Source organism: Aotus nancymaae, unplaced genomic scaffold (genome assembly GCF_030222135.1).
Source record: "Aotus nancymaae isolate 86718 unplaced genomic scaffold, 86718_ANA_hifiasm-v0.15.2.pri h1tg000057l, whole genome shotgun sequence".
NCBI classification, from domain to species: Eukaryota; Metazoa; Chordata; class Mammalia; order Primates; family Aotidae; genus Aotus; species Aotus nancymaae.
This window is the reverse complement of record NW_026988471.1, coordinates 52,661,001-52,682,912: the sequence shown is the minus strand read 5'-3', so window position 1 is coordinate 52,682,912 and position 21,912 is coordinate 52,661,001. Positions and strand designations below refer to the sequence as shown.

General features: G+C 41.2%; 1 protein-coding gene across 2 annotated transcripts; it reads left to right on the top strand.

Moving 5' to 3' along the window:
- Positions 1–502: 502 nt before the first annotated feature.
- On the top strand, positions 503–9,115 carry GPR75 (G protein-coupled receptor 75). 2 transcript variants are annotated; one of them, XM_012477192.2, is made up of 2 exons: positions 503–645; positions 5,440–9,115. In XM_012477192.2, the coding sequence occupies exon 2, from the start codon at positions 5,556–5,558 to the stop codon at positions 7,176–7,178; it is 1,623 nt and encodes a 540-aa protein (XP_012332615.2). In that variant the 5' UTR covers positions 503–645; positions 5,440–5,555; the 3' UTR covers positions 7,179–9,115. The 2 variants fall into 2 exon arrangements, with proteins under 2 accessions (XP_012332615.2, XP_012332616.2); XM_012477193.3 differs by lacking the exon at positions 503–645 and adding an exon at positions 4,464–4,995.
- The last annotated feature ends 12,797 nt before the right edge of the window (positions 9,116–21,912 follow it).

Here is a 21,912-nt window from a genome sequence, read left to right as displayed (position 1 = left end):
AAATTAAAATTCTATTACAATGACTTGATTTATAAATTCTAGGTCTCAAAGTTCCAAACGGGAAGACGCCGTCAACGTAATTCATGAGGAAAAATATTAGCGGCAGCCTAAGTGAGGAGCCAGGCAGGCCGACTTGAAAGCGCGAGAAATGGGGGGGAGGTGGGCGGCGGGCAGGGGAAGCAGTCGGAGAGGCCCCCAAAGGCCGTGCCATCGATACCCCTATCTTTGCCCTCCTTCCCACTCCACTTTGCTCTGCATTTCATCTTTTGGCTATTTCGGGGAGCCCGGGTTCCTCAAACCGCAAAACCGTGGGCCTGAAAAACCTGGCTCAAGCGCGCGTCGCGCGGCGGGCAGCTGTGAGTGGCCGGGCTGTGGGCCCTGGGCCCCGGAGGCCGGCGGCGGAGGCGCTGAGGGTGCGGGACGCAGGCGGGGCGCCAGGCCCGGGTGTCCGGCGGAGGGGGCGGTGCCCTCGGCGTCTCCGTGACTGCGCCTCTGCGCCCGCGTCTCGCCGCGGCTCCCGGGATGCGCGGAGGCGGCGGTGATGGCGATGATGCCTACAGTCCTGCATCATCCGGAGCGGCAGGCGGAGCTGGGGTCCAGACTACGAGATGGAGGAGGAGGGGCGGCGCTGCGGCCACCCGGCAGGTGAGAGGCCGCGGGCCCCTGGAGAAGGACGACCCCACGGTGCAGAGGACGCTTCCGGAGGCTGGCGGGTTAGCGAGGAGCGCGGCTGCTCTGCGCCAGGCCCAGCTCCGCGCACCTGTCTTCCTGGTGCGGCCTGCGGGGTAGCCTTCTCGCCGGACCTTGTCGGTTCCCAGGCTCTGCTCGGCGTGGAACCCCCGCACCCACCCACCGCCCCTACCTTGGCTGAGCCCTGCTAACCCACCAACCCTCTGCCAATTCGTTTACAAGCTTACCTGGCCCGGCTTAGGCCCTCCTTACCATCACCTCACATTCTCCGGGAAGCCTCTGCCCACCACCAGCCCCTCGCCGGGGGTCGACCTCCCCTTTCCGCAGTTTCCCACTCTGTGGGCTCCATGTCCTCTTCATCCCTCCCATCAAATGACTGAGGTCTTCCCATCCCATTAGCTGCTCTGTGTTCAGTGTAGTTCTACTGGATAGAAAGAGCAAGGGCTTTGAAATCAGATTAATCTGGCTGGAATCTTAGTGACCTTGAGGAAGTTAGCTAACCTCCCTGAGGTTTTCCTGATCAATAGAAATACAATGGGAATCAGAATCATACAGAACCTTGCTCTCTGTGAGGGGCAGGCTCTGAAAATGCTAACCTAAGACACTCTGGGGGGTGCGGGGAAAGGACTGGAAGAATTCAGGTCATGAGTTGACTTATAAAAGCACCTATAACATGTTTTAATGTTTACTAAAAATTTAAAACAGCACACTAGACATATCAGAGGCTCGCTCTTCACACATCTTAATGAAAAATAGAAAAATAATTGCCACTCAAATTATACAATGAATTTTCATCCATATTCTTTGCTTACTAGTTACTTCAGGATGTCCTAGTTGTAAGAATATGCATGTGAATTCATTCTGTCTTACTGCCGCTAATATGCATGCTTAAGGCTGGTGTTCCAACTTAAAATCTTTCTGATTTTATGACTTTTATCACACCTTCTTCCATAACCTATTCACCATCTCAGAGATAAAGAGTAGCTTGTGTGTTTGCATTGCAAATAACATGGGTAACCTTTATTTAATATTTAAGAGTAGCAAATCAGTATTAATTTACTCCCCTCCCCAAATCACTTTTATTTTTTGTCATCATAATGTCATTCCAAATTATGGTCACAGCTTCCTTTTCCTTAAAGTCTCAGGAGTTACTACTAAGACCTGAGTTTAGTTTCCCTCCATTTCCTTGATTTCTGTTATACTAAAGTTTTTCTGCAAACCTTTTCTTCTATTCTGTCCTCTGCTTTTTCTCTCTTTTCTCTTCCCAGCCCATGATGCCTTCTTTTTTCTAATTATCTCAATAGGATTTATTTATGATTACTTTATATGTGAACTACAATGATCAAGTTTGCCAAAAAGATACGTAGAAGAGTGTGTGTGTGTGTGTGTGTGTGTGTGTGTAGTGTGTATCTGTATCTACATAGATGGTATACAGATATAACTACATAGGTATATTAGAATTTCAGATTCCAGGAAGTTTCAGTGGGAAAGAGATTACAATACCTATTCATAGGATTATTTTGAGAATGAAATAAAGCTTGATAATTTATGTCAAGCCTCTAGTGGTTTAATAACCACTTAATACTTCTGACCTGGGAATGCCTCCCAAAAAGATATTTTTGCTGTTCAGTTTAGCATAGTGGCGAAAAGTGTGGAAAAGCAACTGCTTAGGTTCAAATGCATATTCCACCACTTTATATAATCTCTCTTTGACTTAGTTTCTTCACTGCAAAATAGAGATGTTATACCAAGTATTTCAGGGTTGTTGTGAGGACTCAATGAGCTAATAGTGTGGAACAATGAGAACAGTACCTGGCACATCATAAGCACTTGATAAAATTAATATACTAGGCCGGGTGTGGTGGCTCACACCTGTAATCCAAGCACTTTGGAGGCCAAGGTGGGCGGATCACCTGAGGTCGGGAGTTCAAGACCAGCCTGACCAATACAGTGAAACCCTGTCTTTAAAAAAAAAGAAAAAGAAAAAAAATTAATATACTAATAGTGATGCTGATAATGATACTGCCATTGTTATTTCCTGACCTGGAGGAAATAATAATGGCAGTATACATTTTTTTTAATTTATTGAAGGCTGGGCACAGTGGCTGAGACCTGTAGTCTTAGCACTTTGGGAGGCCAAAGCAGGCAGACTGCTTGAGCCCAGGAGTTGCAGACCAGCAAGGGCAACATAGTGAGACCCCCATCTCTATTAAAAAATATATATATTGAAAAATTTTAAATTTGTTGAAAAAAATGCAACTGTACAAAAAGTGAAAGTTGCCTCTCCTACCCCAAATCACCTTTTTTCCTCCTGCCTCCTACGCTTGACTAATGTTAGTGCTTCATCATCTCATTCTTCTCTTGAAATCAATCCCTTTTTCCAAATATCTCCTAGCCTGAGGTCTTCATAACTTCCATCATCCCACTTCATTATTACCTAGTTACTTTTCATTTCTCTTAGCATCCTAATTCCAGACTCTTCATTCTTCTAATTTCCCCAGACCAAATTCCTGCATCCCTCTTCACCCCTCTTCATTTCTCTACTTCCAAAGAGGAAAGTCTTGGAGATAAGGCGGTTAGAGACACCAGCATCACCTCCCTGCTCTTTCTGCCTCCTCAAATTGGGTTTTTTCTTCTACTTCCCTTTTCATAAATTAGCTCCAGTCCTCCAGTTAGTCATTTAAAAAAAGCAGTAAAAAGTTGTCTTTCTCACTTTATAGGTATCAAAAGTGTTCAGAAACAAGTCTATAGCCTTTAAGTGAAAATAGAGCTATCTGATACTATTTTTTAAAAATTCTAACCATCAAGAAACAAAAGTTCAGAATTTTCTTCTCTTATGGAACTTTTTAAAAGGAAAGTATAGAAAAGTTAGTCTCACTTTCCAGTGGACAGATTTACCATATCGTCATGATCTGTAACATGAACATTAAGAATACAGATGAAGTTATCTTCTTCCTTGATGAAGGACACAAGTCAATTATATGGACTTCCCAGGACTGGTATATGTCTGATAGGCATTGGTATGACTGTACCTGTTGTTAAATGTGGAGGGACTGTATTAGGCAGTTCATAGCTGCTGCTTGGAGCCCCAGGTAATCTCTGATTGACCTGATTCATTTCTCTGTACCGCCTTGATCCAGCAATGAAGGGGTTAACAGCTGGAGGCTTCTGGGATCCAGCTTGAGCTGGTGGTTAAGTATGCTGAACAGCAGCCCTGGACCTCTGCAGTGCCATTGATTATTCCTAAAATTCTACATTAAGGCAAATGCTTTTTGGTTTTCAAGAACATAGCAATGTCTCCAAGGAACAGCTTAGTCTGTCCCAACAGAAGCATCTGTTGGGAGCAGGTGGGGCATCAACCCATGCAGGACTTTGGGATTTGGGACAATGTAGATTTGTGTGAGTGCACATTAAGTCTCATTGTAAAATAGAAAAAGAAAAGTGAAGAAAAGAAAAAGGAGCGGTAAGTTATGCTTTTAAAGCAGAGACTGTGCCTTACTCATCCTAGCACCTAGCATAATGCTGGCATATGGTATACACATAATTAATGTAAATTGAGTGAACAAATGCAGGAATGGGGTGAATGCCTCCTGCTTCACCGTCAGGATATTCTTGTTGGGATAATGGTAACTCACATTTGTCTAGCAGTTTAGACTTTACAAAGTGGTGCTTTGTACCTTGTAAATGTCTAGTATAATTCTAACATCCTTGGTTACTTCCAATTTTCCCTCTCACATGTAGTTCTACACAGGTTTGTTTTTTTTTTTTTTTTCCCAAAGGGGAATATGCAATTAATTGGCCAGGAAATTGCAACCTGGGGGAAAAAAATAAAAATATTGGGAAATAAAGGATTCTTCCTAGGGAAGGAAACAATTTGTTAGTGATTTATGGGAGTTATGTGAAGGGTCACATTATGCATCAACAATACCCTCCAGCTTATATTTCAAGCACATGCAGTTTTTTGCCTGAGTCCCTCTGCTGAAAAGACCTACCGCCACCACCCCCCTGCTGCCTTCTAAAGCTCCCTTCATCCTTTCCCAGCTCCCTTCCTAAATTGAATTAGGTTCCCCTCTTTCATGCTCTCATAGCACCCTGAAACCTTATTAGGCTGTAATTACATAGTTAGATTGATCTCCAACTAGATTGTGATCTCTTTGATGGAGAGGTTATGTTCTTGTATATCGGCAGCGCCTGACACAGAAGTGTTTCTAAAAGCAACATCTGCACACCCCTCAGACAGAATCACAAGGGGTGAGGCCAAGGAATCTGCTCTCCAGGTGATAAACTTTTTAGCATGCTCTCCAGGTGACACTTAAACTCGTTTGAAAAGCTCTGTTTCATAAAACGAAATATTAGCTGGATGAATGTATTTGTTTCTGTCTTTTTCTGTGTTGAGCTTTGTGAGGAGAAATGCTTTCTATGCACCAAGTCAGAGCTGAAAAATTCTAGTTCTTTTGTGAAAAAAAAAAAAAAGAGAGAGAGAGAGAGCAAGCGAGCTAGGTTTGGTGGTGCATGGCTGTAGTCCCAGCTACTTGCGAAGCTAAGGTAGGAGGATTACTTGAAGACAGGAGTTCAAGTCCAGCCTGGGCAACATGGCAAGACCCCATCACTAAGAAATGAATAAATTTTTCTCTCAAGGTGACAGACACTAGTACTACTACTAATAATAATAATGAGATCACTGTACGAATTCCTTTCTGTTTCTACATTAATCCCTTTCTGTTTCTGGGTATGCATTTTTGTGTGCAGGCTTATCTGCCTTGGGCCACTTTTGTCACATATTGTTCATCTGTGAGTTGAGGCCCTGACTCCTTTCTCACCGAGTATTTTTGGGGAGCAGAAGGAGGAGACATTTCTCTCTGAAGATGAACTCAACAGACCTCCTTCAGGATGCCCCCAATGCCACCTCGCTCCATGTGCCTCACTTGCAGGAAGGAAACAGCACCTCTCTGCAGGAGGGTCTTCAGGATCTCATCCACACAGCCACCTTGGTGACCTGTACTTTTCTACTCGCGGTCATCTTCTGTCTGGGTTCCTACGGCAACTTCATTGTCTTCTTGTCCTTCTTCGATCCAGCCTTTAGGAAATTCAGAACCAACTTTGATTTCATGATCCTGAACCTGTCCTTCTGTGACCTCTTCATTTGTGGAGTGACGGCCCCCATGTTCACCTTCGTGTTATTCTTCAGCTCAGCCGGTAGTATCCCAGATGCTTTCTGCTTCACTTTCCATCTCACCAGTTCAGGCTTCATCATCATGTCCCTGAAGACGGTGGCAGTGATCGCCCTGCACCGGCTCCGGATGGTGTTGGGGAAGCAGCCGAATCGCACGGCCTCCTTTGCCTGCACCTTACTCCTCACCCTGCTTCTCTGGGCCACCAGTTTCACCCTTGCCACCCTGGCTACCTTGAAAACCAGCAAGTCCCATCTCTGTCTTCCCATGGCCAGTCTGATTGCTGGAAAAGGGAAAGCCATTTTGTCTCTCTATGTGGTTGATTTCACCTTCTGTGTGGCTGTGGTCTCTGTCTCTTACATCATGATTGCTCAGACTCTGAGGAAGAACGCTCAAGTCAGAAAGTGCCCCCCTGTAATCACAGTCGACGCTTCCAGACCACAGCCTTTCATGGGTGTCCCTGTGCAGGGAGGTGGAGACCCCATCCAGTGTGCCATGCCGGCTCTGTATAGGAACCAGAATTACAACAAACTGCAGCACGTTCAGACCCGTGGATATACCAAGAGTCCCAACCAGCTGGTCACCCCTGCAGCCAGCCGACTCCAGCTGGTATCAGCCATCAACCTCTCCACTGCCAAGGATTCCAAAGCCGTGGTCACCTGTGTGATCATCGTGCTGTCAGTCCTGGTGTGCTGTCTTCCACTGGGGATTTCCTTGGTACAGGTGGTTCTGTCCAGTAATGGGAGCTTCATTCTTTACCAGTTTGAATTGTTTGGATTTACCCTTATATTTTTCAAGTCAGGATTAAACCCTTTTATATATTCTCGGAACAGTGCAGGGCTGAGAAGGAAAGTGCTCTGGTGCCTCCAGTACATAGGCCTGGGTGTTTTCTGCTGCAAACAAAAGACTCGACTTCGAGCCATGGGAAAAGGGAACCTCGAAGTCAACAGAAACAAATCCTCCCATCATGAAACAAACTCTGCCTACGTGTTATCTCCAAAGCCACAGAAGAAATTTGTGGACCAGGCCTGTGGCCCAAGTCATTCAAAGGAAAGTGTGGTAAGTCCCAAGATCTCTGCTGGACATCAGCACTGTGGTCAAAGCAGCTCAACCCCCATCAACACTCGGATTGAACCTTACTACAGCATCTATAATAGCAGCCCTTCCCAGGAGGACAGCAGCCCATGTAACTTACAGCCAGTAAACTCTTTTGGATTTGCCAGTTCCTATATTGCCATGCATTACCACACCACTAATGACTTAATGCAGGAATATGACAGCACTTCCGCCAAGCAGATTCCAGTCCCCTCCGTTTAAAGTCACGGAGGCTACAGGATCTTATGTAGACAGTCTGTTTCTGATACTAACTGACTTTATTCTAACTTTGAGATCAATGGCAGATTGAAACTTAAAAGATTCAACTGAAAAGCTGGCAGTTATGATTTTCTTTCGTCCGATGTGGCTGTATCTGTTGATTTGCTTTATAGTTTGTTGACATCTTAAGATCTGATGTGAAAGTTTTAGATTTTTACCCTGAGCTTTGCCTCAGTCTTTTGTACCTAACCTTTAAATAGATACCAGGAATGAAACTACTGTGTTAAAAGTCAACGGATTATCATGATTTGAGTCAATGTTATTGTCTTCAAAATAAGATATTAGCTGGATTTTTTTTTAAAGAATGTGACGGTAGGAGTTTTGCTGAGATGTTATTTTTATTAACTGAATTGTAGATTTTGATTTTTTTGAAGTGTTGAAATCGGGAACACTACACCTTTTTGGTAGCAGGTTGATTTGAATAAATAATATATTGTTAGCTGGGTGCAGTGGTGTGCAGCTGTCGTCCCAGTTACTTGGGAGGCTGAGGCAGGAGGATCGCTTGAGCCCAGAAGTATAAGTCCAGCCTGGGCAACACAGCAAGACCCTGTCTCTAAAAGAAATACATATATTCTTAAAGCAGAAAAGGAAATAACTCTGTCTTTACCAAAAACACTCACACAGGAATTAGGTACTTTTCTTTCATAGACAGTCAACTGAGAATATAGTATTATGATTATTGCCATTTCTTATTATAGACATATTTTATGTCACTTGAGTAGGTTTTCAGTTCTTTTGAAAAGAAATATATTTGTTTAAAAGTGAATTATTTCTTTTTTTTTTTTTTTTGAGACGGAGTTTTGCTCTTGTTACCCAGACTGGAGTGCAATGGTGCGATCTCGGCTCATCGCAACCTCCGCCTCCTGGGTTCAAGCAATTCTCCTGCCTCAGCCTCCCGAGTAGCTGGGACTACAGGCCTGCGCCACCCTGCCCAGCTAATTTTTTTTGTATTTTTTAGTAGAGACGGGGTTTCACCTTGTTGACCAGGATGGTCTCTATCTCTTGACCTCGTGATCCACTCGCCTAGGCCTCCCAAAGTGCTGGGATTATAGGCGTGAGCCACCGTGCCCGGCAAAAGTGAATTATTTCTTGATTCTTTTGAGATGGTGTCTCACTCTGTCACCCAGGCTGGAGTGCAGTGGTACGATATCTGCTCACTGCAACCTCCACCTCCCGGACTCAGGCGATTCTCCTTCCTTAGGCTCCCAAGTAGGTGGGATTATAGGCGCCTGCCACCATGCCCAGCTCATTTTTGTATTTTTAGTAGAGACAGGGTTTCACCATGTTGGCCAGGGCAGTCTTGAACTCCTGACCTCAGGTAATCTGCCTGCCTCGGTCTCCCAAAGTGCTGGGATTACAGGTGTGAGCCACCCTCCCTAACCCAAAAGTGAATTGTTTCTGAATGCTCTTATTCAAGAAGCCTACTGGAGTACTGCATCTGTGGTAGAGATGCACTGTTCCTGGGAGAGTAGCACTGCTGTAATCATCTTAGTGTTCTGTGGAAAACAATGTGGACTCCTGTCATGCAGTGGGCAATATTTACTATTGCTTAACAAGGCATAGAGATGGGATTGGAAGTGTTTTGATTTATGTTTTCCTTCTGTGTGAGAAGAGTTTACTAACCACCTGACAGTATTCAAGTAACTATTTAAAAATGACTTCATTTTTTGTCTTTATATATTACTATGGTAGAAAAATTCTCAAGATAATCTATTTTCAAACTAATTGTTTTATTCCTCTCCCATTAATCTTAAACTGGAGATGGACAGAAAGAAAAAATAGATTAAGTATTTCTATACCTGAAACATTTTATTATATGCTCTGTGATTCCTAGCATAACAACTGTGAACTCATATTTTTATGTAAAAATATTTTCATTATACAGTTAATATTTGAACTCAGTAGGTTTTTAAATGTTAGACATACAAGATGAGCATCAAAATACAACACCTATCTTTATAAATTGTCATATTCAAGAATTATTATTATAGATTGGAAGGCACTTTGTTTCTTTGCATGAAAGGCTTTTTTTTCCTTTCTTTCTTTCTTTTTTTTTTTTTGTAGAGACAAGTCTCACACTGTCACCCAGGCTGGAGTGCAGTGGCATGATCTCAGCTCACTGCAACCTCCGCCTCCCAGGTTCAAGCGATTGTCCTGCCTCAGTCTTCTGAGTAGCTGGGATTACCGGCGCCCACCATGCCCGGCAAATTTTTGTATTTTTGGTAGAGACAGGGTTTCACCATGATAACCGGGCTGGTTTTCAATTCCTAGCCTCAAGTGATCCAGCCGCCTCAGCCTCCCAAGCTGGGATTACAGGCATGAGAAATTGCATCCAGCTGACAGGCATTTAATTTATAGTTCCCTCCCTCAGCTGTCTCCAGATACAGGGGTCATGAAAGGTATGGAGAAGACAGAATAGATATTCAGTTAGAACTCTGCTCCACCTCTTCTCACCACTGTTACCTTCCAGTACTGGTCAGTCATTTCTATTTTTGAGATTTAAATATGAGGCATAGATTTTGTTTTGCTTTTCTTCTAATTTTCTTTTTCCACACCTAGGGGCAGCCTGGAATTATTTTATTTTTAAGTTCGCCTTTTAGAACTGATTTACCTACCTCCTTCTTTCCCTTTCTCCCTGTCTCTCTCCTTCCATTTTTTCCCTTTCTTTTTTTTTATTTTTTGCTATTAAATTTTGTAACAGAGGAGAAAATAGCCATTGTCACTTTTTTTTGGTAATTGAATGCTATTTTTGGAAGTCACTGTTAACTATTTTAATTGTGCTTTAATATTTGTAATATAACTATTTATTAATACGCTTATGAAATTGGTTAGTATATTATCACTCTTTTTTTTTTTTGAGACGGAGTCTCGCTCTGTTTCACAGGCTGGGGTGCAGTGGCATGATCTCGGCTCACTGCTACCTCTGCCTCCTGGGTTCAAGCAATTCTCCTGCCTCAGCCTTCTGAGTAGCTAGGATTACAGGTATGCGCCACCACACCCGGCTAATTTTTGTATTTTTTTTTCTTTTTCTTTTTCTTTTTTTTTAAGGCAGGGTTTCACCATGTTGGCCAGGCTGGTCTAGAACTCCTGACCTGGTGATCCACCCGCCTCAGCCTCCCAAAGTGCTGGGATTACAGGCGTGAGCCACCACGCCCGGCCTAATTTTTGTATTTTTAGTAGAGATGGGGTTTCACCATGTTAGCCAGGCTGGTCTCAAATTCCTGACCTCATAATCCACACACCTTGGCTTCCCAAAGTGCTGGGATTATAGGCGTGAGCCACCACGCCTGGCCTATTATCTCTTTTTAATAAAGAAGAAATCTAATATTCTCTCTGAAGATCACACAAAGAATTATGGCAAATTAGGAATTAGATTTTTGTCTTAATTCGAAACCTGATATTTACTCCAGTATGCCAAACTGCTTTATAATGAATACAACATTAATCAAGAATCACGTTTTTACTTTTATTTATTTTCTTTTTCTAGGTCAGTGCAAAAGTAATGAATCACATTTTTAAAGGCATATTATCTATTTTTTTTGGCTAGGCATTTCAAATGTCATTTAATAAAAGGTTAACACAAAAGTAATTTCTGCCTATAAAATTTTAAATGGCAGGTTTTCTGAGTGACGTTTGAGTTTGAGATGATTTGGCATGAGGGCCAGCACTGGGAGGTAAAAATTATAGCACAAAGAAAACTGAGCAGGTGCATATGAGGTATTGTCTCTTTATGCTCATCAAAAAATTCTCTCCAAAAGAAAAGTTTTAAAAAAAGAAATTATTGTTATAAATTGCATGAAATATATAGTGGGCTAGATTCGTAGCCCCCCTCCATATCTATATCTCTATATGTAGATATAGAGATATAGACATAACTTATTTCTTCATAAGTTACATATGTCTGCCTCTACCTGTATCATCATAATAAAGGTGTCATGATGATACACGTAGAGGTAGACATATAAAACTTATCTCTTCATAAGGGCTAAAATGAGAACTAAAACTAATGAGAATTCAGTTGAATATGATTAATTAGCAGGACATGTTAATTAGTTCTCTTGATGCTTTACCGTGATGCAAAGTATGTGATGTATTTTAAACATTTTATAATAATTGTTCTTATGTTAACCATTAGGCAAGATTTGTATTTCTAATGCTTTTAATGTTCTTTTAAAATAATGTTTGGAAAATAAAAATAACTGAAAATCCTAACATTTCTAAACACCAGTTTGCAATATAATGACTTCCCTGTCTAATCATTTTTTAAATGATCAGAGCATGGCAATCAATGATCATTTTTGCACGATGAATAACAATGTGTTGAAGCACACACAGAGAGCTCTTTAAGAGATGAAATAACTTGTTTGACTACATATAATTCTTTTTTTTTTTTTGTAGATATGGAGTTTCTCTATGTTGCCCAGATTGGTCTTCACCTCCTGGGCTCAAGTGATCCTCCCAACCTCAGCCCTCAAAGTGCTGGGATTACAGGAGGGAGCCACTTCCCTGTGTTTGACTACATTTTGTATCAAATATGCTCAGACTAACCAAGGATAGTTAATGGCAAAGACTATTTACACAACTAAGTTTCTTACTTAGTGAAAAGAGGCTAAATGAACATTTCAACAGCTTATTTAAATGAGATTGACCTGGAAAAAGAACATTTTTGAATTTTTAGTTTTTTGATCAGGGTTTGGATTTAAGAATCAGAAGACATTAATATAAGCAGGAACGGGTTTAATATAGGAAATTAGATGTCTACAAAATTATTAGATAGGGCTGTATGATGAGTCTCCAGGAAAGATTCTACCAAAAACATGACTAGCCTGACCAGCCAGAAATGCTACTACCTTTGCTCCAGCCAAGAAGAGAGGAAGTCAGGATGCCTGCCTTGGCCTTTTGACTTCAAGAACACACTGTTGAAGTTGTTATCCAGCAATGAGAAAGTTGCTGCCACCACTATTTCCATAAAACACTCTCTTGATACCTACAAAGCAAGTGGCTGAACAACAAAGACCCTGCTGTAGAAAAACTCTGGCACCATTCAATTAGGTGGAGAAACTAAGTTTGCATCTAGAAGCCTAGCTTCGGGAGTCTGGAAAGTGGAATAACAACACAGAAATGTACTTAAAGGAGATGCAGAGCTTTAATCTGTTCTGTCCACAGTGGTTCACCTTGGTAGTCAACATTTTTTTTTTTTTAAGATGGAGTCTTAAACTCTGTTGCCCAGGTTGGAGTACAGTGGCACAATCTCGGCTCATTGCAACCTCCACCTCCCAGGTTCAAGCAATTCTCCTGCCTCAGCCTCCCAAGTAGCTGGGATTATAGGCATGTGCCACCATACCCAGCTAATTTTCATATTTTTAGTAGTAGAGACGGGATTTCACCATGTTGGCCAGACTGGTCTTGAAGTCCTGACCTCAGGTAATCCACCTGCCTCGGCCCCCTAAAATGCTGGGATTACAGGTATGAGCCACCTCACCCACCCCCCACCCCCAGTAGACAACATTTTTTATACATACCCCTAGCCATACTTCCAAACAACAGCAGTAGCCGTACCACCATTCTCCCTCTTGAAATAATGCAGCTTCTTTCATTTAAACAAAAACGTGTACTTTGCTAGGCACTGTCACTCACGCCTGTAATCTCAGCACTTTGGGAGGCTGAAGTGGGAGGATCGCTTGAGCCCAGGAGTTTGAGACCCACCTGGGCGACATGACAAAACTGCATTTCTACAGAAAAATTACCTGGGCATGGTGACATGTACCTGTAGTGCCAGCTACTTGGGAGGGAGACGGGTAGGATCCCCTGAGTGAGTCCAGGAGGTCTAGGCTGCAGTGAGCGGAGATCAGACGACTGCACTCCAGCCTGCAGAGCGAGATCCTGTCTCAAAACAAAACAAAAAATGCATACTCTACTCCAGAGGGAAGATGCAAAGTCTGATCAATCTCAGGGTTTCTCAGTGATGTTCATTATTCTTCTAGTTCAGTCAAAAATCTCAACGTGATGTTCTGTAACTTAAGGACTAAATTATAAAATTTACCAGCAACAAACACGTTTAATCCTGCAGGAAAAACAGAGTAAAAAGAAAATATTGGTTGAAATGTTTCATAGACACACAAACACACACATACACACACCAGGATAAAGAAGAAATGGGGGTTAATACAGACTTCGCTTGCTTCCATTGGTTGGGAAGCTGTGGTTGGTAACTTATAATGTCCTCCACTTCCCATTTCCTATCCCTTTGCCATTAGCTAGCATATCATATAGTCTGAGAAAATAAGTTTTATCAAATAGCAGAGGAAATGAAATACTAAGACAACAAAATTTATAAAACATAAAGTAGGATTACAGAAATAACCGAATGAATGGAAATATTTAATATCATTTATAAAAGATAAATCTTTGAATTAAAAGCAACATGAAGGCTGGGCGTGGTGGCTCACGTCTATAATCCCAGCACTTTGGGAGGCCAAGGTGGGTGGATCATTTGAGGTCAGGAGTTCGAAACCAGTCTGGCCAACATGATGAAACCCCATCTCTACCACAAATACAAAAATTAACTGGACATGGTAGCAGGTGCCTGTAATCCCAGCTACTCAGGAAACTAAGGCAGAAGAATTGCTTGAACCTGGGAGGCAGAGGTTGCAGTGAGCCAAGATCATGCCACTGCCCTCCAGCCTGGGCAACAAGAGTGAGACTCCATCTCAAATAAATAAATAAAAACAACATGAAAAAATGTGCAAATTTTGCTGCTTGGAATACAGAAACACAAACTGAGAGTAAAAATTAAGATATAGGCAAAAGTAGACAAGCCTTCATGAACAAAAAATGATGGTGACAATATTAATATCAGAGTAGACCTGAAAGAAAAACCACATTCTAGAAGATAACTAATATTGACAAGAGGAACAACCAAATAATAAAGCAGTAAGTTGCATTCATTCAACAGATACTTGTTGAATCCTATGTACTAGCTTGAGATACATTGGTGAGCACAACAATGAAGTATCTACTCCCATAACACATTATGCTAAAGATGATAAATATGTAATTTTCAAGCACAGTAACCCCTTTCAAGCATAGGATCCCACAGTAATCCATGTGGGATATGTCCCAAGACCCCCAGTGGATATCTGAAACCTGGGATAGTGCCAAACCCGATATATACCATACTTTTTCCTATACACACATACCTGTGATAAAGCCTGTCCAACATGGTGAAACCCGGTCTCTACTCAAAAATAGAAAAATTAGCCAGGCGTTGTGGTGCACACTTGTAATCTCAGCTACTTGGGAGGTTGAGGCAGGAGAATTGCTTGAACCTGAGAGGCGGATGTTGCAGTGAGCCGAGAGTGCACCATTGTACTCCAGCCTGGGCAACAGAGTGAGACTCCATCTCAAAAAAAAAAAAATTATCTAACAAATGTTTTGGGGTTATCATGTAGATAAAAAATGTTATTTACTTGACAGAGGAAACTGTTTTGTAAAATTTTTTAAAATGTCATCTACAAATAATGATGTTTTGTTTTTTGGGTTTTGGGTTTTTTTTTGTTTTGTTTTGTTTTTTTGAGACAGAGTCACCAGGCGCGGTGGCTCATGCCTGTAAGCACTTTGGGAGGCTGAGGTGGGTGGATCACCTGAGGTCAGGAGTTCCAGACCAGCCTGACCAATATGGTGAAACCCCATCTTTAAAAAAAAATGAAAATAAAATAAATCCAAAAACTAAAAATAAAAAAAGAAAAAACAAAAGAGACAGAGTCTTGCTTAGTTGCCCAGGCTGGAGTGCAGTGGTGCAATCTCGGCTCCCTACAACCTAATCCTCAAGTGATCCTTCCATCTCAGCCTCCCGAGTATGCTGGGACTACAGGCGGGCACCTCCACACCCTGCTAATTTTTCTATTTTTTTAAGAGACGGGTTTCATCACATTGCCCAGACAGGTCTGAACTCAAAGGATTCACCCACCTTGGCATCCCAGTGTTGGGATTACAGGTGTGAGGCACTGCATTTCACAGTAATGGTTTTGTTTCTTCCATTCTAAGCCTTACACCTTCTTTTTTTCTTGTCTTACATGGCTAGCTAGAAATTCAGTACAATGTTGAATACAAGTGTTAATAGTAGGCATCCATTCTGGTTGTGGATTTGAAATTTAATCAACATGGACAGTGTTGTAGGTTTTTGTTAGACACCCTTTATCAGGTTAAGAAGGTTCTCTTCTGTTCCTAGTTTATTAAGAGTTTTGTTTTTGTTTTTTTTTTTAATGGAAGAGGGTTCAATTTTATTGAGTGATTTTTCTGAATCTTTTGAATGATCATATGATTTTTCTCATTTTGGCCAGGATGGTTTTTTTTAAAAAAAACGACTAGATTAACGCCGGGCGTGGTGGCTCATGCCTGTAATCCCAGCATTTTGGGATGCTGAAGTGGGAGCATGGTTTGCGTCCAAGTTTGTGGCACCCCCTTAAAAAAAAAGTCAGGCGGGGCAGGGCGCGGTGGCTCACGCCTGTAATCTCAGCACTTTGGGAGACGGAGGCGGGTGGATCACGAGGTCAGGAGATCGAGACCATCCTGGTCAACATGGTGAAACCCTGTCACTACTAAAAATACAAAAAATTAGCTGGGCATGGTGGCGCAGGCCTGTAGTCCCAGCTACTCAGGAGGCTGAGGCAGGAGAATTGCCTGAATCCAGGAGGCGGAAGTTGCGGTGAGCCGAGATTGCGCCATTGCACTCCAGCCTGGGTAACAAGAGCGAAACTCCGTCTCAAAAAAAAAAAAAAGCCAGGCATAATGGCACACATACGTAGTCCTAGCTGCTCAGGAGGCTGAAGTGGGAGGATTGCTGAGCCCAAGAGGTCAAGGCTGCAGTGAGCTGTGATTGCACTACTGCACTCTGGCTTGAGTGACAAAGCAAGACCCTGTCTCAAATAAAAAAAAAAAATTACTAGATCAATTTACTAATATTATAAGATTTTTGCATATGTTCATAATGAAGTAACCCTCTAATTTTCACTTCTTGTAATTCTCTGGTCTGTTTATCCTGGTTCCATAAAATGGTAATGTTACCTCCTTTTCTATATTATGGACTAGTTTGTTTAAAATTGGAATTATTTTTCCCTTTAATGTTTGATAGAACTCCCCTGTGAAACAATATGTGCTGCTGTTTGCTTTGGAGGAACATTTTATCTCTTGATTTCATTACTATAATGATTGTACAATTTGTCCAATTTTTAAATAGTATTAGTATTATTATATGTAATGTAACATAGTAATATATTTTCTAAGAATTTTCCCCATTTTACATATGTTTCAAATGTCTTGGCATAAAGTTATTCACAATATTCTATAATGTTTGTTAATTCTGTGCAGAATCTGAGTTTTGTCACCTTTTTCATTTTATTATTTTTGTATGCCTTCTCTTTTTTCTTCCTTTTTTTTTTTTTTTTTTGGAGACTGAGTCTCGATCAGTCACCCAGGTTGGAGTGCAGTGGTGTGATCTCAGCTCACTGCAACTTCTGCCTCCTGGGTTCAAGCAATTCTCCTGCCTCAGCCTCTCAAGTAGCTGAGATTACCGGTGCATGCCACCACACCCAGCTACTTTTTGTATTTTTAGTAGAGACAGAGTTTCACCATGTTGGCCAAGCTGGTCTCGAACTCCTGACCTCAGGCGATCCACCCACCTTAGCCTCCCAAAATGCTGGGATTACATGTGTGAGCCACCATGCCCAGCCCTCTTTTTGCTTTTCTTGGTCCACCTTACCAAATATATTTATGGTGTATGTGTTAGTCCATTCTTGCATTGCTATACAAAATACCTGAGGCTGGGTAATTTATAAGGAAAGAGGTTTAATTGGCTCATGGTTCTGTAGGCTATACAGGAAGAAGGGTGCTGGCATCTGCTCTGCTTCTGGTAAGGTCCAAGAAGCTTTCAATCATGGCAGAAGGCAATTGGGGAGCTGGTGGATCACATACAGACAGTAGGAGCAAGAGAGAGAAGGGGGAGGTCCCAGAAACAACCAGATCTCACATGACCTTATAGAGCAAGAACTCACTCATTATTGCCAGGATGGTACCAAGCATTCATGAGGGATCCACCTCTATTATCCAAATTATCCAAACATGTCTCCCCAGGCCTCACCACCAACACTGGGAATTACATGCAACCTGAAATTTGGATGGGACACACATCCAAACCATGTCAGTGTACAGCATGATTTTTTGATATATGTATTTATAGTGGAATGGCTAAATCAAGCTAATTAACATATGCATTACCTCACATATCATTTTTGTGGTGAGAAAACTTAGCATCTACTATCTTCGATGTTAAGAGAAATACCTTAGATAATAAGGTATTTTGAGTATAAATACCTTGTTATTAACTATAGTCACCATATTGTGCAGTCAATCTCTTGAACTTATTCTTCCTAACTGAAATTTTGTATTATTTGATCAGCATCTCCCAATGCCACACTATTCACTAACTCTGGTAACTACCATTCTACTCTACTTCTATGAGTTAATCTTTTTCAGACTCCACATGTAAGTGATATCAGGAAGTGTTTGTCTTTCTTTGTCTGGCTTATTTCATTGAACATAATGTCCTCCAGTCTCATCCATGGTGTTGCAAATGACAGGATTTTCTTCTTTTTTAAGGCTGAATAGTATTCCATTGTGTATATACTTCACATTTTCTTTATCCATTCATCTGTTCATGAATACTTAGGTTGATTCCATATCTTGGCTATTATAAATAATGCTGCAATAGACATAGGAGTCCAGATATCTCTTCAACATACTGGTTTCATTTCCTTTGGATAGATACCCAGTAGTGGGATTGCTGAGTTATATGGTAGTTCTAATTTTATTTTTTTTTTAGAAACTTCCATACTGTTCTCCATAATGGCTGTACTAGTTTAATTCCCACCAACAGTGTTCCAGGGTTCCCTTTTCTCTACAATCTTGCCAACACTTTGCTGTCTTTGGTCTTTTTGCTAATAGCCATTCTCACAAGGATAGGGTGAATGTCTTGTTGCAGTTATAATTTGCCTTTTCCTAATGATTAGTCATGCTGATCTTTTTTTATATACCTGTTGGCCATTTGTATGTTTTCTTTTGAGACATGTCTATTTCGTTCCTTTGTCCACTGTAAAATCTGGTTAATTATTTTCTTGCTATTGAGGTGTGTGAATTCCTTATATTTTGAGTGTTAACTCCTTATCAGATACATAGTTTGAAAATATTTTCTTTCATTCCATAGGTTGTCTTTTTCACAGTGTCAGTTGTTCCCTCTGCTGTGCAGAAGCTTTTTCGTTTAATGTAATCTCACTTACCTACTTTTGCTTTTGTTGCCTATGTTTTTGGGGTCATATTCAAAACAATCATTGCCCAAACCAATGTCATGGAACTTTTCCCTATGTTTTCTTCTAGTTGTTTCACAGTTTCGGGTCTTATGTTTAAATCTTACTCCAGTTTCAGTTGATGTTTATATATGGGGTGAGATAAGGGCCCAGTGACATTCTTCTGCATATGGATATAGAGTTTTTCACCAGTATTGAAGAGACTGTCCCGTCCCCATTGTGTGTTATTGGTATCTTTGTTGAAAATCAATTGACCATAAATATGTGGATTCATTTCTGGACTTTCTATTCTGTTTTGTTGGTCTACATATCTGTTTTTACACCAATACCATGCTGCTTTATGGCTTATAGTAGATTTTGATATCAGATAGTGTGATGCCTCTAGCTTTGTTCTTTTTGCTTTGGCTATTTGGAGGTCTGTTATGGTTCCATATAAATTTTAGGATTGTGTTTCTTTTTGTGAAACACATTATTGGAATTTTAATAGATTGCATTGAATTCTGTGAGTAGTAGATTGTTTGGGGTAGCATGGACATTTTAACAATATTATTCTTCCAATCCATGAAGACAGGATATTTTTCTTTTTATTTATGACTTCTTCATTTCTTCATCAATGCTTTATAGTTTTGGTATATAGATTTTTCACCTTCTTTTTAAAATTTATTCCTAAATATTATTTTTGTAGCTATCATAAGTTGGATTGTTTTCTTTTTCTTTTCTTTTCTTTTTTGAGATAGAGTCTTGCTCTGTTGCTTAGGCTGGAGTGCAGTGGTGCTATCATGCAGCTTTCACTTCCTGGGCTCAAGCAATTTTCCCACCTCAGCCTCCCCAGTGTCTGGGACTACAGGTACACGCCACCATGACCAGCTAATTTTTTTTTTTTTTCCATAGAGAGAGAATCTCACTGTGTTGCCCAGGCTGGACCCAAACTTTTAGGCTCAAGTGATCCGCCCACCTCAGCCTCCCAAAGTGCTGGGATTACAGGTGTGAGCCCTTGCTCCCGGCCTGGATTGTTTTCTTGATTTCTTTTTGGAATAGTTCTTTGTTAGTGTATGGAAATACCATTGGTTTTTCTGTGTTGGGTTTTGTGTCCTGTAACTTTACTGAATTCATAAATTAGTTTTGAAAACTTTTGATGGACCCTTTAGCATTTTCTATGTAAGATCATGTTATGTTGTCTGCAAACAGAGACAATTTGACTTCTTATTTTCTTCTTTGCATGCCTTTTATTTCTTTCCCTTGCTTAATTTCTCCATCTAGGAATTTCAGTACTATTCCAACCACACGTTTTTAATAGATACTTGTATCAGTTAGCTGTGACTAAGTTGTGCTGTGGTAACAAGCAATTTCAAACCAATTTCAGCGGCTTGCCACAACAAAAACTTCTTTCTTACATGTTGACTGTGAATTCTCTGTGACTCTGCCCCATTCTGGGATCCACACTGAAGATGTAATCTGTGCCACGCCAATCTAGGGTGGAAGGAAAGAGTAGTGGCTCTTAAAGACTTATGCTCAAAAGTGCCACATATCAATCCACTCACATTTCATTGACCAAAGTAAGTCAAATGGACAACCATGATTTCAGTGTGTGGGAAATAGAAATCTTCTCATAGGGTGGACACTGAAAGAACATGGCAATGGATTGGAATATTTCATTCCTTTTTTTTTTTTTTTTGAGACAGAATCTTGCTCTGTCACCCAGGCTAGAGTGCTCACTGCAACCCCTGCCTCCTGGGTTCAAGTAATTCTCCTATCTCAGCCTCCCAAGTAGCTGGGATTACAGGCACACACCACCACACCTGGCTAATTTTTGTATTTTTGTTTGTTTGTTTTTTGAGATGCAGTCTTGCTTTGTCACCCGGGCTGGAGTACAGTGGTGCAATCTTGGCTCACTGCAAACTCCGCCTCCCGGGTTCAAGGAATTCTCCTGCCTCAGCCTCCCGAGTAGCTTGGATTACAGGTGCACACCACCATGCCTGGCTAATTTCTTGTATTTTTAGTAGACACAAGGTTTCACCATGCTGGCCAAGCTGGTCTCGAATTCCTGATCTCATGATCTACCCACCTTGGTCTCACAAAGTGCTGGGATTACAGGCATGAACCACCGCGCCCAGCCTAATTTTTGTATTTTTAGTAGAGATGAGGTTTCACCATGTTGACCAGGCTGGTCTTGAACTCCTGATCTCAGTTGATCCACCAGCCTCAGCCTCCCAAAATGCTGGAATTACAGGCGTGAGCCACTGTACCTGGCCTGGAATGTATAATTCTTTCACAGGGTAGAGCAGAAACTATTTGGAACAATAATACAATTTACTCCAGTATGAGCTCATCATTGTGTTCTAAGTATTGTCTAATTTGCATCGTAATTTTTTTCTTTGGATCCATAAATTATTTAGAAGTGATTCTTTTAATTTCTGAAAGAGTATCTTTCACTTATTGATTTCTAATGTAATGACATTATGGCCAGACGGATCTATATGATTACAATCCTTGAAAATTACTTGAGATTTGCTTTATGCTTCAGTATATGGACAGTTTGTGCAAGTGATATGAGTGTGCTTGAAAAAAACATGCTATTTTCTAATTATTGGCTAAAATGTTCTCTATATTTCATGTAGTTCAATTCTATTGATTGTATAATGGTTTTTTGGCAGGTTGAGGGATGGTAGCAAACAACCTATTGGTTTCGTGCCCCACCCGCTGACCGCATGGTTCAAATATATAGTATTACTGATTTTTTTTTTTGTCTGCTTGATAAGCTGTCAATTCCTGAGAGAGAGCAAGAGAGAGAGAGAGAGAGAGAGAGAGATGGCAGCAAAAGTGCTGGGTTGTTACAGCAGAGATCTGTTAGGGAGTATCTATGGCAGTATTGTTTAAAAATTTTCAATAAAGAAGGTCGTTGGTCAGGTGCAAGTTACTCACACTTGTAATCCTAATACTTTGGAAGGCCAACATGGAAGGATGGCTTGAGCCCAGGAGTCTGAGACTAGCCTGGACAATATGGTAAGACCCTGTCTCTACCCCAAAAAAATAAAACAAAAACAAGCATGGTGGTGCACACCTGTGGTCCCAGCTACTTGGGAGGCTGAGGTGGGGAGATTGCTTGAGCCCAGATGGTTGAGTCTGAGTGAGCTGTGACTGTACCAGTGCACTCCAGTTTTGGTGACAGAACTAGACCCTGTCTCAAAAAGGAAAAAAAAGTAATAATGCGATTGTTGTTAAATTCATTCCTGAATTTTATTACTATATAAATGTGCACGTGTACGTAGTTGTAATCAGAATGTACCTATTTTACAATCTCTTCCATTGAAATTATC

What these genes read in the sequence shown, in the direction of transcription:
- GPR75 (XM_012477192.2), top strand. Translation starts at nt 5,556, where the DNA reads ATGAACTCAACAGACCTCCTTCAGGATGCCCCCAATGCCACCTCGCTC.